Source organism: Gymnoscopelus microlampas, assembly GCF_963454915.1.
Source record: "Gymnoscopelus microlampas genome assembly, chromosome: 15".
Taxonomy (NCBI): domain Eukaryota; kingdom Metazoa; phylum Chordata; class Actinopteri; order Myctophiformes; family Myctophidae; genus Gymnoscopelus; species Gymnoscopelus microlampas.
This window is the reverse complement of record NC_139952.1, coordinates 22,499,048-22,516,051: the sequence shown is the minus strand read 5'-3', so window position 1 is coordinate 22,516,051 and position 17,004 is coordinate 22,499,048. Positions and strand designations below refer to the sequence as shown.

The 17,004-nt window shown below is 43.1% G+C and overlaps 1 protein-coding gene across 1 annotated transcript in view; it reads right to left on the bottom strand.

The window, feature by feature from the left end:
• Window positions 1-13,188: 13,188 nt before the first annotated feature.
• Window positions 13,189-17,004, bottom strand: part of adgrb2 (adhesion G protein-coupled receptor B2) — a gene marked incomplete at its 5' end in the record, with an annotated part of 273,288 nt that continues 269,472 nt past the window's right edge. The window contains 2 exons of the mRNA XM_084080191.1: window positions 13,189-13,633; window positions 16,340-16,393. Coding sequence (XP_083936317.1) covers window positions 13,454-13,633; window positions 16,340-16,393 — 234 coding nt within the window. The 3' untranslated portion in view covers window positions 13,189-13,453. The remainder of the gene's footprint in view (window positions 13,634-16,339; window positions 16,394-17,004) is intronic.

Sequence of the window (17,004 nt, the reverse complement as noted above, 5' to 3'; positions counted from 1 at the left end):
ATATAGCGTTGGTCTATGGCCCAAAAATAGCTTTTTAACAAGCAATCATCTAGGAGGAATGAAGATGCTATGACTAGAAATAGCTTTAGACTGACAAGGAGGGAAATTGGTTCACCTCCATTCTGTATGTATTAAATCATAATCTGGAGCATCAGAGAAATGACAGAGGGAACAGAATCAAATCTTTCTTACTTTATTTCTTTTAGCTATTTACAAGTGGAGACAAACTTCAAAAGGCTGTGCTCAAACATTGATGATGTCCTGGAATAGCAGCTTCTTTTTTTGGCCAGCGCATGAATCTAATATCCCCTTCAAAGCTATATCCACAAAACGGTGCATTTATCATAACCTTGCTTACTGTGATTGCATTACAGCAGACTTTTGCAATAGACACTTAACTTGGTATGATTGCATTTCTGCCCCCGCCAGCAGGGAATGTTGGTCGGCCACTTTGGTCCCAAACAATTTATCTCGAAAACTACTGACTGGATCGCCATGGAATTCACTGTGCATGTTGCTCCCCAGAGGATGAACCCCACCGATTGGGAATTTTGGTGACCCAGTCTCCTACTGCCACCTTTAGACCAAGTTTTCCAGTTGCACACACAATATCTCAAATTCTAATTGTCTAATGCACAGCAGCCATATTGAAAAGAAATCGTCCTTCCTTACTTCTTTCACAGGTGTTACCACTTATGCTAATTGAGGCTCTGTTCCATTTAGTGTAGCACAGTGGTCCTCAAACGTTTACATTTCAAGGACCCCCATAACTTACAGGTCCATTTGGTTCCATTTCTACACTCTCAGAGTTACACACCCGTAAGGGGCCATTTGGAACCCCGTCAAGGATACCTGTACCCCACGTTGAGACCGACTTGTAGCAGAGTGTTTCCAGTGAACATGCACAATATCAGCACCCTGACTCTGTTTGACCAACAGAGCTTTAATTAGTATAATTCACTTTCTTAGGTGTTTCGCCCAGGTGGGCATACTGTAGTATATGCCTATCCTATCCCTAACCTCACTAAAACTTTGCTTAAACCCAACCTTAACCCTAAACTTAACCCAACAAAAACTATGCCTAACCCAACCATAACCTCACCATGCCTAAACCTAACCTCAAAACCACGCCCACCTGGGAAAAACACCGGGAAAAGAGGGAGTCCGGAAAATGTGCTCAGCACAAAGATTTACAGTACCCCACTGCTTTTGGTGACCCCATAGCCTTTCCTCTAGCGCCACCCTTAGGCCAAATCTTTCCACTTGTACACAATTTATCTCAAAATGAAATGGGCAGATTGCCATGACATGTGGAGTGCATTCATGCTGCCTGCAGGAAGAACCTTATTATCTATTTGAGTGACCCCATGACCATTCTTCTGGTGCTACCCTCAGGTCAAAATGTTAACGTTACTTTTAGCCTCTTAGTCTTGTTTTGAAATATCACAGTGGACGAATATTTAGAAAAGGTGACATACAGTATAGTATCCAAGGTGATTTGAAGAGAAACATGAGGCTGAGACTCCACTAAAGCATGTCTTTTTCAGATCGTCACAGACAGCAATTCATCTGACTCCCGGTGGATGGCAGATGATGGGAAGATGGATAGGAGGCTTGGGGACAAGAGGTCAGCCTGCACTGGGTAGCCTGCCATTTGGTACCCGAAAATAAGCTGGTGGCAATCTAAACAAAATAATAAATGACCTGGGGACATTTAATTTTGATATGCCTCAAATGTACACTACAGGCATGCACACAAATGCACCAAGAGGCTAGCATCCGGCTTGTAAATTCAGGCTATATAGGAAGTGTGACAGTTCATATGAATGGCCTGCAGTCTCGCTGTTTCACCGCTGTTTCACCCCTGCTGGTTGCAGAAGCAATTAGGCTCTATTCAAGCGGATGGGTTTTTGGCCAAACTTTACACTAGATTTTATTACCTTAATAAACATTGTCATAAATACTATTTGCTTCCAGTCGCTAGTTTAAAGTATTCTTTCAAACATCATGATATGAGTTTTGGTAAATTATGGTCCCATTTATTTTAAAATGTATTATAAAGTAGGGTATGTTTCTATAGTAAGTTTCTACTGGTTCTACCGGGTGAAGACCCGCCCTCGCTTTGGTTTCAGCCAATAGCATTAATTTCCGGCCGCATTTCGGACCGTATATGAACCGGATATAGAGAGATGGCGGATTTGAAATCACTGCAAAATAGGCTTCATTTACGGTCTGTAGAAACCAATGGCGCGACGCTGTCCATATGTTTTTTACGGTCTATGGTGTGCACACAGACACATGTACAAGCCACATGCATGGTCTCATGCACAGTACTCGGGCAAACACTCACATGCACACTAATGCAGTAAATGCCCCCACACGGAGAGAGCCAATATCTTTAAAGAGGATTGTAAACCGACTTTCCAGATCAATCAGCCCATGTTAACATGCTCATGTATGTCTTATCGATTCCAGGAGAAGTGCTTTGAAGCGACGTATAGCACACGTATATATTCTTGTGTATACGCGCGCACGTGCCTCTGCCGCACCTGGCAAATCAAAACCAATTCTCCAAGTCGTGATCGTTCACAGAGAAGGATGGGCAGATGAAGGGAGAGGAGAGGGGAGGAGAGAGGGAGAACGAGAAGGAAGAATCTATTCCTGTCTTTGCCGTGGGTTGGGTTGGGCTGGGTTATAGCATTGAGTGGCTCTTTGAGTGGGATCAAATAACAATTCCACTCCCTAAGGGCTGCGAAGAGGGTCCCTGAACGCATGCTGCTTTTATCTGCAGCTACCCTCCAAGGCAGAGCTTCATACAGTATACTGCGTGTGTGTGTGTACTTGTAATACAGTATGTGCGAGGGCCAACTGTTCCCACAAGAACACTAGAACTTGAGAAATAACACCGTGAAGACAATTTTCCTGGTCCTCACCAGTGTTGATTTCGTCGACTAAAACTATGACAAAAAATGTCTGTTGACTACCTTTTTTCACTTACGAAAACAAAATAAAAACTAGAAAAAGTGCTCCTCGGAGCACAGGTCTCCGCCAGGTCACGTCGTTATTGTGGCCTCCTGGTGGCGCTATAATAGGACAATGTGAAAAGGGTGGCATTTCTTCCTCTGCCTAGTGGGAATGAGCGTGCATTCATGATTTGAGGCATTTTGTTGCAAAAATGTGTTTTGCTAAATTAGACCTGCTGGTGGCGCTATAACAGGGCAATGTGAAAAGGGGGTCATTGCGTCCTTGGCCTAGTGGGAATGTGTGTGCAAATTTTAACGGAAATCACACGCTGCGTTCATGATTTGAGACATTTTGTTCAAAACGGACCAATCCTGCCAACTTTGGAAGCCAACCTTAGCCAATCAGGATGTAATATGAAATATCGGACAGATCCGTCTTGATCACATGACTATGGAGATACTGTGTACCGATTTGCGTGATATTTGGATAAAATCTGTAGGAGTAATATCCAAAAATGTGTTTTGCACAAATCGGCCTCCTGGTGGCGCTATAACAGGCCCATGTGAAAAATTTGGGGCAGAGGTTCTGCTGTGGCATCGAGGGAGTGTGTGTGTGCAGTTTCACAGCGACTGGGGCAACGGTGGCGGAGATTAGCTGGTAACAGACAGAAGGACGGACGGACACACACACACACACACACACACACACACGGACGGACGGACGGAGGGTAAAACATACTCTCTCGCCATGCCTTCGGCCTGGCGGAGACAATAACCTATGATGATGACTAAATATATGACTAAATATACTGACAAATTCATCAACAAATAAAAACTAGACAAAAATGTTTGGGAGGGACTAGTGGAGAAGAGATCCAGTAGAACTAAGACAAGTCATCATGGGTACGTGCGGGTGTCACAGACCGAAAATTGTTGATCTACAAGCTCACAACCAGTGTTGCAATGCTGATTTGGTATGTGGTTGCACTGTAATTTAATGACGTGACGCGCACGTCGCTTAACACCTTCAACAGGTCACACAATAGACAATTGATATGCATCTAGGCTCATTCCTATGTTAATTTACCTGGCGTGAGTCGGGAGCCTTTGTAAACTTAGTTGAGGTGTGAATTTAAAGTAGTTTTAAATCTATGCGTTCGCCTGCACGTGCTCCTGGTCAAAATTAGGTTCCTGCACGGCGTGCAAGGCCGTCCCATGAGCATTGCATCCCTGCTCACAAGGCATCGCAGCACAAGCGTTGTGAGCTTGTAGATCGGCTATTTTCGGCATGCAGCTAAGTGAAAATCATTTTGATGCCATCACGGCCCGCCAGAAATATTTTTTTGGGCAACTAAATCAACTGTAGATTTAGTCGTCTAAAATCTTATGATATTTAGTCGACTAAAACGTTTCAGGTGACTAAAATGTGTCTAAAAACTAAACAGAATTTTATTCAATAGACTATGACTAAAACAAAATCTAAATTTGCTGTCAAAATCACCACTGGTCCTTACAAGATAAATGGCTGTTTGGTTAAAAACTACAGTATGTGGGGAGAATAGACTTACAATTACTGTAGGAAAGGATTTAGGTTGGTTTACAGGGTTAGGATTTAGACATTTAGAGGTTACGTTTAGGGGTTAGCGTTAGAACTATGCCTGATTTATACTTGGTGGCGTGCAGGTGTCTTGCGTCAAAAATAGCAGAACTTCAAGCTCACAACAGCAATTGCTGTCCTAAAAGTTTGTCCTCACAACTATAGCAATACAAACGTGTGTGTGTGTGTGTGTGTGTGTGTGTGTGTGTGTGTGTGTGTGTGTGTGAAAAGAAGAAAAGGAGATGGCGAGTGAGGGAGAGGAAAACAACACATGTACTGTATGTACAGATAATGTTTTCCTGACAGCTTTGCTTGAGGATGTGAGGTGTCTGTGGAGGGATGCATCTTTAATTATGTTAATCCATTAAGACCGGGAACGCATCTGAGTCATTTCTTTGGCTATTCAAAAAATAGCAGATATGCAAGCTCATAGTGCAGCGCGCTATGATGCTAGTAGATCTGACATTTTTTTTAAATGTGTGCAAATCTTTGAATATATATATATATATATATGTTTTAAAGCGTTAAACATTTTTAACTTTGAACTGTGCTTCTGGGGATCCCTGGAACAACATATTTTGAGATGGGGGTCTGCGGGCCAAATACATATTATGTAAAAAAAAAAAAATCTAAATCCTAACAGTGTGTTGCTATTCTATATCAGTGGTGCTCATCAGTCAATGACCCCCAAAATGATATCTGTATTTGTTGTTCCAGGGACACCCAGAAGCACAGATCGGGGTAAAAATAAATTCGCTTTAAAAAATATATAATATATTCAAAGATTTGCACAAGTTTTCCATGATTTTTCAAAAAAATAGCAGATATACAAGCTCATAGCTATGAGCTTGTATATCTGTTATTTTTTGATAGCCAAAGAAACCTTAAAAATTACACAGATGCGTTCCCTGTCTCAATGGATTAATATCAGTGGAAAGACAGCACGGGGTAGAGGGAGTATAAACATAGACGAAGTTGGCATAATAATGCTCACACATTCAGGCATCATGCACGCATAAAGATATGTATAAAGACACACACACACACACACACACACACACACACACACACACACACACACACACACACACACACACACACACACGCACGCACGCACGCACGCGCACGGATGCACATGCACACACTCTTACATGGTGTTCACAAGAATACCAATCTAGGCCTATACATGGTTGTATTTCACTATTTGCTGCAGGGTGTGTATATGGCATTCTTTTCTATGTAGACTGACTTACCGAGTGCCCACACCCCCACCCCATACCCCACACTCTCTCTGTCGCCAGAGTCAGACAATTAAGGGGATATTGGTGTGCATGTAAACAGCCATTGTGTCCTTCAATATTTCCCCTACCCTTACATGTTATACGGGTGATGCCCTTACACGCACAAACCAGTGTCCAAAATATTGTTAGACTGTTCTTTACAGATGTCACTGACACTTCCCCGAGCCAAATAATGACTTGCTAAGTCAAGAATCTCACCCAGGCCCTTACCCCAGCTCAAATGGATGTCAAGATGCCTTAGCCAGCAGGGATAACTCCCACCCGTTCAGATGGAGACACACAACCACACACGCACGCACACACACTCACACACACACACCTATACCTAGAAAGGATGTCTGAGGTGCCGACGGGAGGCAGAGAGGTGGAAGGGGCTCATTTGGAGCACTCACTACCGGCCATTATTGGACAGCTGGCTGTTGGAGCCTGGGTTTGGTTGTCTCATTACCCGAGCCACCAGACACCTCCGATGGGGGCACATCGTGACACCTCACCTCCCTGTCAGCCTATCTTCCCCGCGTCCCATTCAGTGGAAACACTGCCTAAGGTTCGAAGCTGCCTGCAAGGCACCGTCAAATGTTCTTTTCTTGGTTTTTGCAGCTCCGTGTTTGCCTCGCGAAGGGCTAAGTTGCTGTTTAACATGTAGCAAGTGTCTGCCCTTGCATTTCCAGCAACTCTCGCTGTGTGTGTGTGACTGGGGCTGTGGTGGATTGCATTAGCCTAACAATGTGCACGTCTCCCACTTAAATTATGCCAGTGTTTCGAGAAGCGCTTGGCAGAGTTTGAGGCCTTTCGTGCCGACTAAATTTGGGACGCCGTGACATTTGAAGAGTTCTTTGTGAGAGGAACTTGGTGGAAGCATGAGAAGCCTCTCACTTAAGGTTTGAAGTAAGTCCAAAGAGAGTTTTTTTGCACATCCTGGATGATGGGGACTACAGGGCACTTGATGAATTAGCACAGCCAGAATAATGGATGACCATTATTTTTTTTTAAAGATTATTGGTAACACTTGCTATACATCCCATGTATGATGCATTATAAACATTAAGCAGATTATAATGTATTATAAGTATGATTATAAGGCATTATAGACATGATATGCATAGCAAGTGTTACCAGATGGTTTTCTGGGCATTTTTGCTTCATTAGTAGAGTGCAGAGTCTACTATTGGAGAGGGGGCAGAAACAGCGCGGTCACGTTGTTCATGTAAACTCAAAATAATGACAAACGCTCATAGACTCCAGCGCAATCCATAAACTTCCGGTTCAGGGAGGGCTTTGTCACTATTCGGCTCCTCGGACTCTCTTTATATGGCTCTGGTAGAGTGTAGAGAGAGAGAGAGGAAACCAAAGTGAAAGAGAAAGGATACATGCAAGACATGGAGAAATTTGTATTTGAACTCGGGTCCTTGCATCTCTAGGAGCATGTGGTCCATGCATCAACTGACTGAACCACCAGGCACCCAGAGAGGACCATTTCTGACAGGCACTCCTTCCATGACTGACACCATAAAACACCGCCAACACTGACACACTGGCTTACTGTTGGATCCATAACATCACATTTAAGCTATACTTAAGACAAAGATGTCTAAACCTGTCCAAATGGTCCAAAAATGTTAATGACTATGGTCACGATTCATGGAGGTTTTTATGGGGTTCTTTACATAAGTCTCTTTTACTCAACAATAGGCCTACTGTAGGACAAGCAGCTTCTCGAATTACTTTAGGACCTTACACACCAGGGGCATTTCTTTCATGTGATTAATTCGGCCAAAAACATATATTTTCTGAACTGTTGTTTGTGTCCCGAGTACTTTCACATATTTTAGGAATAGTTTTGAGGCAAAATATTTGCAGGTGAATATTGTAGTGTGTAAAGGCCTTAACACTAAAATGTCTTACTCTAAAACCTCTCCACCACCAGTCTCCTCCATCAACTTCATTCTTCCTGTCAGGTCTCATTCGCATGGTGTGCCAGAACCTGCAGGAAAAGCCCATCTGTTGACCACAGGGAGAGGGAGAGGAGAGAGAGAGAGAGAGAGAGAGAGAGAGAGAGAGAGAGAGAGAGAGAGAGAGAGAGAGAGAGAGAGAGAGAGAGAGAGAGAGAGAGAGAGATGCTACCAACATTAACCCAAGCGCCTTCATCCTTGGCTGCCCCTATGCGCAATTACTTTATTGCTGTACTAAAGGACAACATGCAGTTCCACTCCTAACATAGCTTACATATTGCCAGGGAATTTGCTGTACTTAATTTTCTCCCTTTTCCGTCAGTATCCCAGCAGTTCTTCACGTTGGCACTCCCGTGTTTCACATCCATCAACTCCCGTTTAAGGCCTGCTGCCATTTTCGTCAACAGCTATTTGTAACATCTACGGCTTGGCACTCTCTGCGTGCAGTAGCTTCTACGTTGCAAAATCTATGCGAGTCCAACTGCGGAGGGGCTACTGGAGGACAAGCAGCTTCAGTCTTGTTGATTGCAATCTCACTCATCTCCGACCTCCCGTTACTTCCCCTCTATTATTCTCTCCGTCGGTGGGGCTTCTCCTCCGGTCACTTGTGATACACCAGACCGACCACCTAATTATCCAGAAACCGCTGGGATAAAAACAGCAGACAGGCTCTCTAATCACCGTGACTCCTCCACCTCGAGGTAGGGCGAGAAATCTTCCCTGGCGGTCACTCTGTCACCTTGCTTTACCTCTTTGGGGCCGGCTTCACCCCCAGCCTCAGTCTCCTCTGACCACCATCAGTGACTCCCACTTACGCTACAGTGCCAGTCTGTGGCCTTTCCCTGAAGTGACTGATGGCAGTTATCTGGCGCACTTTCACTTAACACATTGACTGCCTGAATTATTTTCACTGCCTATTGTTATTCATGCCAGAGATTTTTCAATGGAAAAAAAAAAAGTACTCAGGAGCCGAGATACAAAATTTTAAAGTTTTAAGTTAACAAGGAAGTGGATGAGAGTAAAGATCTTCGAAAATTCATATCTCCTTGGTCTTTGGGTCAAATTAAAAAAAAAAAAAGTAAAAAAAAAAAAAAAAAAATTTTGAAAATTTTTGAAAAATTAATTTTTTACTAAAAACGAGTTAACTCGTTTTTAGCAGATCTTGGCACTCAAGTGATGAAAAGCTAAAAACGAGTTAATTCGTTTTAGGCATTCAATGTGTTAATTACCCACAAGCCCCTTTGAGGGCAAATGAGAGGGGATTGAGGCATGCATGGTGACATATCCTCTAATCCTTAATTCTGGCGCGCTGACGACACTCAAACTCAATCCAGTCCAATGCAGCCGAGCTCATCCAAGTAAATGTAACCGTTTTATGAAAATGCCACTGGAAGAGCATTGGAATTTGTATAAATGTTGACTGAAAGTAAACTTTTTCTTTTCTTTTTGCAGAATAATGACTTCAACTTCATTGACTTGACATCTCCCCACACACAACAAACCTAAATTGAAACGCACAGAACGGTTCCTATTACATTTACAGACGGGCCAGCGGGGTCTCTGATTGGCTACGGTCAAGCATCAGTGCATCTGGGTAACATAGTTGGTCATGCCCAATACTCAGGGTGAAATATTTTTAAACAGTGTTGCCAGCAGTTCTCTGGGAAGAAAAACAAAGACAATAAAATGTGCCCTCGCTGTTTTCATCCACGTTGTGAGCAGACATGCTGGACACACTGGAAATGCACATATACTGTACAGTCGAGACAACAATGTCAATTTGAAAATTTATTTTCATATAAAAAGACACTCTATGAAAACAGAGGACTACTTTATACAATCTCATGTATAAAAACAACAGAAATGAGGGAGGAAAGGGAAGGGAGTTGAGGAGAGGGTTTCAGCAATCAACTGGAATGTTGGATGGTCGTAGTGGTGTCATCACTTAAGCATGGTATGTTGAAAAGGTTAGACGCTGAGGGCTTCCTGGAGTTTGCTTGATTATTGTTTCGTATTTCAGAGGATTTTCCATTGTGGGCTGTTGGGTTTGGCAAGCTGTCAACACACAAAGGTGCACAAGATGCCAGACTGTGGGCTTTCTTTATTGTAAAAATAAAACTATTGCCATCTGTGTTATCGCAAGCCTAAACAAAGAACGTGATACTGTTTTTTTTTTTAAATAAGGGGGGGGGGAATTAAGAAAAGAAAAGCTATCACTCTGGTGGCATGTTTAAATGAAACTCATTTTGATTTAAGTGACGTCAACTTACCTTAGTGTGACATACAATTCACCCTGCGTGACACAACCACATTCAAATGCACAACCGCCTAAAATCAAAACGTAGCAAATCTCGGACAGAAAACGAACGTGAGCCAACACTGCACTGACTGGAAACCAAACACAGCCCACTGCAATACAGCCTGATGACAGCACACAGAATTGACATGTTACCATGGGAACAAGTCTCAGTAAATGATTCATTCAGAGGCTTTTCTCTAAAACGACATTCAAATTCAAATAACTCCTGATTAATCCAGTCGGGTATCAATGCAAAATTGTTTCATCGTGTTAGAGTAACACTCTCCGATCGGTATCTCGTAGATATTAGACTCCCGGAGGCTTCATTTCAGAACACCCCCCACCCTCCCCCAACCCGCGCGCACACACACACACACACACACACTGACCTAGACACAGTAATATGAACGTGCCCTTCACTCTGCAACTTGGTGGTTCAATCCATCTCAAAGTGATCTAAACTGTACGTTTGCCTATCAGCTGATTAGCTTGAAAGGTTACAGAGGGCTGCGCTCCTGTCTCACCATCTGCGCTGTGCTGCGCAACTACATTAGGGAATCTTTAAACAGATGGTTTGAGGGCTGTGTCGGAAAATGTCAGGACAAATCGCTATCCCCCGGATAATTACTGTTTTGAGCTCTCCACCTCTTGCTCTGCGTCTCCATGCCTGCACCCACCCACCCCTCCCTCCCTTCCCTATTTTTGCTCGCTCTTTTCTCCCGTCGTCTTTTCTTTCCCCACACCGCTGGCCTAATTGGGTAGGTACTTCAAACACTGAGCCGAAAGCTATTGAATTCATCCGGTGCTCTTAACATCTCTCGGCTGGTCCGTGGAAGAGCGACGCGGTCTACAGCGAGGGACTTTCTCTTGTAATGACCGACATACAGATGTAATATATCAAACCTATAAGCACTGTTTTTTCTTTATTAACTCTGCACTCTCTCACAGAGTGGCGTCGTAACTGTCACCATGACTCTCTTACCTTTGTTAATGGGAGATATGCGCTTCTACATTGAGATGTCATGTTCATGATGGGGGTGGACTGAATGAGGGTGGGGGATGAACGACATCTGTGGAGAGATGGGTGGTCAAAAAAAAACATAGAGTACAGGTTTAGTCTAAACTGATACAAACGGCCAACTCTGTTCTTTGTACAAAAGAATAACATTTGGCTTCATTTATACCTTTTGTTGTTTCGATGCTGTTGACATTATTGGCTGCGAAACCTCCCGAGGACATCTAGAGTAACGTCATTTCCTCAGTAACTGCAGGGCCAGGTCGGCTGGCATAGTGATCGATACACCACTCTAAAGCAGTGTGAGGGCGTATATGAGAAATGGAAACAGAGGAACAGAGCCTACGAGACTTCCACAAGGGGAAGGGGAAGCGATGCATTCGGAAATTCCTTTCACGGACAATACAAAGATGTGCTGGAGCTGTTAACGGACTCAGACGCGGCAGAACTTGAAAAGCTTTTATCTCAATGCAGAGGGGATGAATGGGGAGGGGGGTGAAATTCTGCATGACGATTGCTTTCCTTTTATACACCCCCCAGATGAGTGGACAACATGCAGCGCACATTACCTCAGAAAGCAAGTTTGCGTATTATGTTGCTGTGTTAAAAAAAAGTCATAATTAAGAATTCCACATGGAAAAATTCGCACAGGAAAAGAAAGGCAGCACAAACCCAACCAAACCAAACCAAAGTCAAATCAATTCTTCTCTAACAGTTAGACCAGAGAACACAACTTTGTAGACAGTTTTTTTGTTTGTTGTTTGTTTGAATATTTTCCCCATCAGTAAACGTCAAACCATAGGGGAGGACATTTCTTTTTTGTTCTCAACTAAATCATAGAAAATGCCAAACAAAAAAAAGGGGAATACAATGTCGACAGAGAGGAATAGATGAATGGATGAATTCTATTGGAGTGGAAACAGCAGAGAGGATGGCACATATCAATGAGCAGCTCTTTCTCTCTAATGATTAGAGTCTAATCCATCCATATAAAGGGAAGAAAAAACAAAGGGCATGTTTGCGTCATCCATTAACCACTTAAACCCTATGTACTCCATTTGACCTCAAAAGGCAAAAATAGCCAAGCTACAAGCTCACAACACATCCGTGACGTGTAGATCAGCTATTTTCACCGAATGCTCAACTACTGTATTATGACATGCCCAGAGTATTATGACATGCCCAGAGTTGGGACGCTACAGGGTTCATGTGGTTAAAAGGGTAAACGGACAGAAATGAAGGCAGGAGTCCTAATGGGATCTAATGTGACAGACATCAGTGAGATTTTTTTTTCCATTTCTATAAAAAGAACATAACGGTGCAGAAATATTCCTCTTTTTCTTCATATTCTTTTTTTTCTCCAAATCATCAAACAAGTGAAAGAGATCTTTTTTTTCTCCAGAATAAAATCAAGACATTTTTCAGAAACAGTTTCTTCATAGTTTTTTTTTTCTTTTTTAAAGTTCTTTTAAAAATTGTCCTCAGTCGCAGACTTTTCAAACCCCTGTTCTTAAATTTCAATAGTTTTTGTTTTGTTGCGAAAATATAGTAGAACAGTCTTCTTTCCTTTGTCTGTCCATTTCAGCAGTAAACAAATACAGTATAAGATCCAAACTGGAGCACATCGCAGGACATGGAGAGCAGTGTGTGTGTGTGTGTGTGTGTGTGTGTGTGTGTTGTGTGCCATTGTGTGTGTTTGTTTGCACATGTGCATACAGTATGTGTAGTATTTTATCTCTGTATTATGTTTAGGTATGCCTGTGGTGGTGGAAAGTAACTAAGTACATTTACTTAAGTACTGTACTTAAGTACAATTTTGAGGTATTTGTACTTTACTTGAGTATTTCCAATTTCCAATACTTTTACTTCTACTCCACTACATCTCAGAGGCAAATATTGAACTTTTACTCCACTACAATTATTTGAAAACTAGTTACTAGTTACTTTGCATGTATAAATTATGATATTATGAAACATACATTAACCACTTTAGCCCTATTTTATACATAGGCTATTTGAAAATAGCCGATCTACAAGCACACAACGCGTTGTGTGCTTGTAGATCTGCTATTTTCAAACATTTTAGTACTTTTACTTTTGGTACTTTAAGTACATTTTGATACCAATACTTTTGCACTTTTACTCAAGTAAATTTTGAATTCCGGACTTTTACTTGTAACGGAGTACTTCTAAATTGCAGTATTGATACTTTTACTTAAGTAAAACATTTGAGTACTTTTTCCACCACTGTGGGTATGCCTGTGTGTGCGTGCGTGTGTGTGTGTGTGGTTGTGTGTGTGTGTGTATTGGGGGGGGGGGCGTGTCTTCACACTTCGGTCTGGAAGTCTCCCTCGGACGAGTCGGGCGTGTTAGCGGAGGAGGAGTCCCAGGTTTTGCTGTGCAGCAGCTCCATGCGGTCCTTCTGCTCTCCAGGCACAATAGACAGCTTGGGAGTCATGGTCTTGAAGCTGTCCCAGGAGTGCTGCTCCTCCGGGGTTGACTTGTCCTGTTGAGTATAGAAAGTATAGAGGGGAGAACCATAAGAACCATACATTAACCGCATGGGGAAATGGGAGACACTAGAGTAGGAAGTCACTAGAGTAGGAAGTCATTGCTGTCGGGGCGGAAAACTCACATGCCCGTTTTTTTACCCCCTTATTTTTAAACCCATTAAGGCCTGAGGTTCCGATTTTTACAAAATGTCTTCTAAATCCGTCTTCTAAAACAGTTTTCTGAACAATGTATGTTGTTATATCAGTGGTTCTCAAACGTTTTCATGTCAAGGACCCCAGGTTCCAGGGACCCACAGAAGAAAATATTTGAGTTAAAAAAGTTCGCTTTAAAATAATATATATATTCGAAGCTGTGCACACATTTTCTAAATGTTTCAAAAATAGCAGATCTACAAGCTCATAGTGCGGCACTCGGTGCCGTGCTATGAGCTTGTTTATCTGCTATTTTTGAATAGCCAAAGTGTAAAATAATGCTTTTTAGCTAAAATCAAAAAATGACACAGATGCATTCCCGGTCTTAATGGGTTAATAGTGAGAATAGACAATCTACAGGCTCGCAACGCGTCAGGAGTTTGTAGATATGCTACTTTCACTACTTTTGCTGTGACGCTCTTGTATGATGAAGAAGCGGGCATTCATTTACGGGGAAAAAAACATGAAACGTCGAAATACGGAGATGTGAGGTTTCTACCTCGACAGCAACAAAATGAGTCATGACACAGACTTTCTCTCACCAGCAGCGGTGGATACTGCCTGGAAATTGCCTGTTGCTTTGGCCAATTAAGGGCACGAGAGATTTGAAGCAGCAACCCGTATAACTTTCATGTCCTGCCCGGGATTCTAACCGCACAAACACGAAGAAAAAAAACGTTTACTGTTGAGCTTTAATGGAGAGCGAGTTTGGAAAGGCAGAGACATTTCCGTTTGAGTTCCATGCAATACCTCTCGTCAACCAATAGTAGTGGTCCTACCCAAACCACAGGATGTAAATATCTCAACAGAAAGAGCAGGGAGACCCACTACGACAAAGATTGGTTTAAAATAATGTTCCATTCATAAATATAAAAGTTAGGGATTGCAGCTTTAAGCCTGCCCTGATTTATACTTTGTTGTGCACCGAAAAAATAGCATATCTACGAGCTCACAAAGCATCCCAGCGCGACGGGTTGTGAGCTTGTTGATCTATTTTTTTGTGCGCAACACAGTGCACAGCAAAGTAAAACTCAGGCTTTTAGGTCAAATACATACAGAGACATCATATATTGTACACAGATATGAATCTAGTTTGCCTACTCCTTTGTATTTTGTAATCACACCCACCCCCCTCAGATATCATAACGCATGCCCACCTGTTTATAGCAAGTCTTCACGTTTACACCGAAATTCCATCACATGAAAAACCTGAATACTGACGAATCGCTACCGCACATAGTTCATGGGAATCAAGTATTCTCTTTCTTGTATTATTCATTTCAGTGATATACCTGCCCTTACTTCATCTCCCAACACACCCAATCAGTGATTCCGAGATTGATTGATCTGTTGTAGGCCTTGGTCTGTGATCGCCGCATGCAGTCTGCGGGTGGGCCCTCCGTGCATGTAAAATGCATGCTGGGGGATAAACTAAAAACGGATTTAGAGGTGGTATTATGCATCAGATAAGGGCAATTATTCAAATCAGGGGGATCATTATCTCGAGAAGATAATGATTTCACAGATTGTGGAGGAAAACGTTAGCCAGGCGCGAGGGGATAGCTAGCCTGCATGGGTGATGCTACTGTAACTTGCAAAAGGCATGGTTTTACTCTTAGATTTCTTAGGGAGTTCCTCATGCAAAGTACTGACCGGCCAGTTATTGGAGAGTAAGCCAGAACACAGTTTTACTGTATGTCTGACAGTGCACTGCACACAATAAAAAAATGACCCTTTCGGGACGAGAGTTAATTAACATGGGATTTTAATTTGCGTGTGTGTGTGTGTGCACTTTTGTTGCATTTACATAATGTAGGTAATCCGTGGCAGTGGAGTGCACTGGATTTATTGGATCTGTTCTCTTTTCCACTTCATCTCTTCACCTGTCATCACCCCTTTGCTTTTTTCCCCCATTTTCTCCCCTTCTTCCCACATTCTCACCCTCCCTCACCTTCACCTGCACCCTGCATTGGCTGAGCTCTCATAAATTACAAGAAAGTCTCTTTGAAATGTTCACACCTCCCTTTCTCTCTCTCTCTTTGACACACGCTGGCACACACACGCGCACTCATGCACACACCGTTTGAAGCTAGCACCACACCACTCCCTCTAGCCCCCACCCACCCCACACCACACCACCGCCCACCCCACCGTACGTGATGTTCGTCGCTACACCACCAGGGGGCAATGTCACCCTGATTATCATTCTCCCTGCGTCGCAGGCTGACAGTTGGTAAAATGAATACAAAAGGCATAATCTGGGAGGCAATTTGCATGCTAAACGCTGGCGAAGGAACATTTTGTAATGCAGGAATGTGGGTAATGCTGCAGTTAAGCCTAACTTTATCCCTAAGAGACTGGGCTAACGCGATTGTACTGCCGGCGTACGTCTATCCTTCGCCTTCCACCATATCTCATCTCTCTCGTTCCTTTTCACCCCCAACCTCATGCCCCCCGCCCGCCCCATTACTGCCATCTTTCTCCCTGCCAGAAGCCCCTCTACTTACACTCGACGAGTACTTTTCACCGCTGGCAGACGAAATGCTCCATCGCTTTTCCCTCTGTGGTGATGAAATGGGAGGAGGGAGAAGACAGGCAGGGGGAACGAGAGAGAGAGAGAAAGAGACGAGAAGAGAAGGAGGGAATCACAGTCACTGACAACTCTGCTCCCCGAAACAATGGCAATGTTTGCACACCTTCGACGGTGAACAGGCAGCTGTTGCTCTGTGCTATAAGACATTTTTCCCTCCTTTCTCTCTCTCTCTCTCTCTGCCTTTCTCTCTCTCGCTCCCTGTCTCAGTTCCCTACAATGGGTCTCTCATGGAAGAATGCATGACACACATGTGCACACACCAGTGTTGATTTCGTCGACTAAAACTATGACGAAAAATGTTCGTCGACTACCTTTTTTCAAACTAAGCTACAATGACTAAGACTAAGACTAAATATATTGACAATTTCGTCAACAAATAAAAACTAGACTAAAATGTTAGTGAGGGACTATAGTGGAGAAGAGATGCAGTAGAACTAAAAAGACTCCTTTTGTGTTTGGTTGCGCTCGGGTGTTGCGCTCTGAAAATAGCAGATCTACAAGCTCACAACGCGTCGCAGCGCGACGCGTTGTGAGCTTGTAGATCGGCTATTTTCAGCAAACAACCAAGTGCAAGATCTA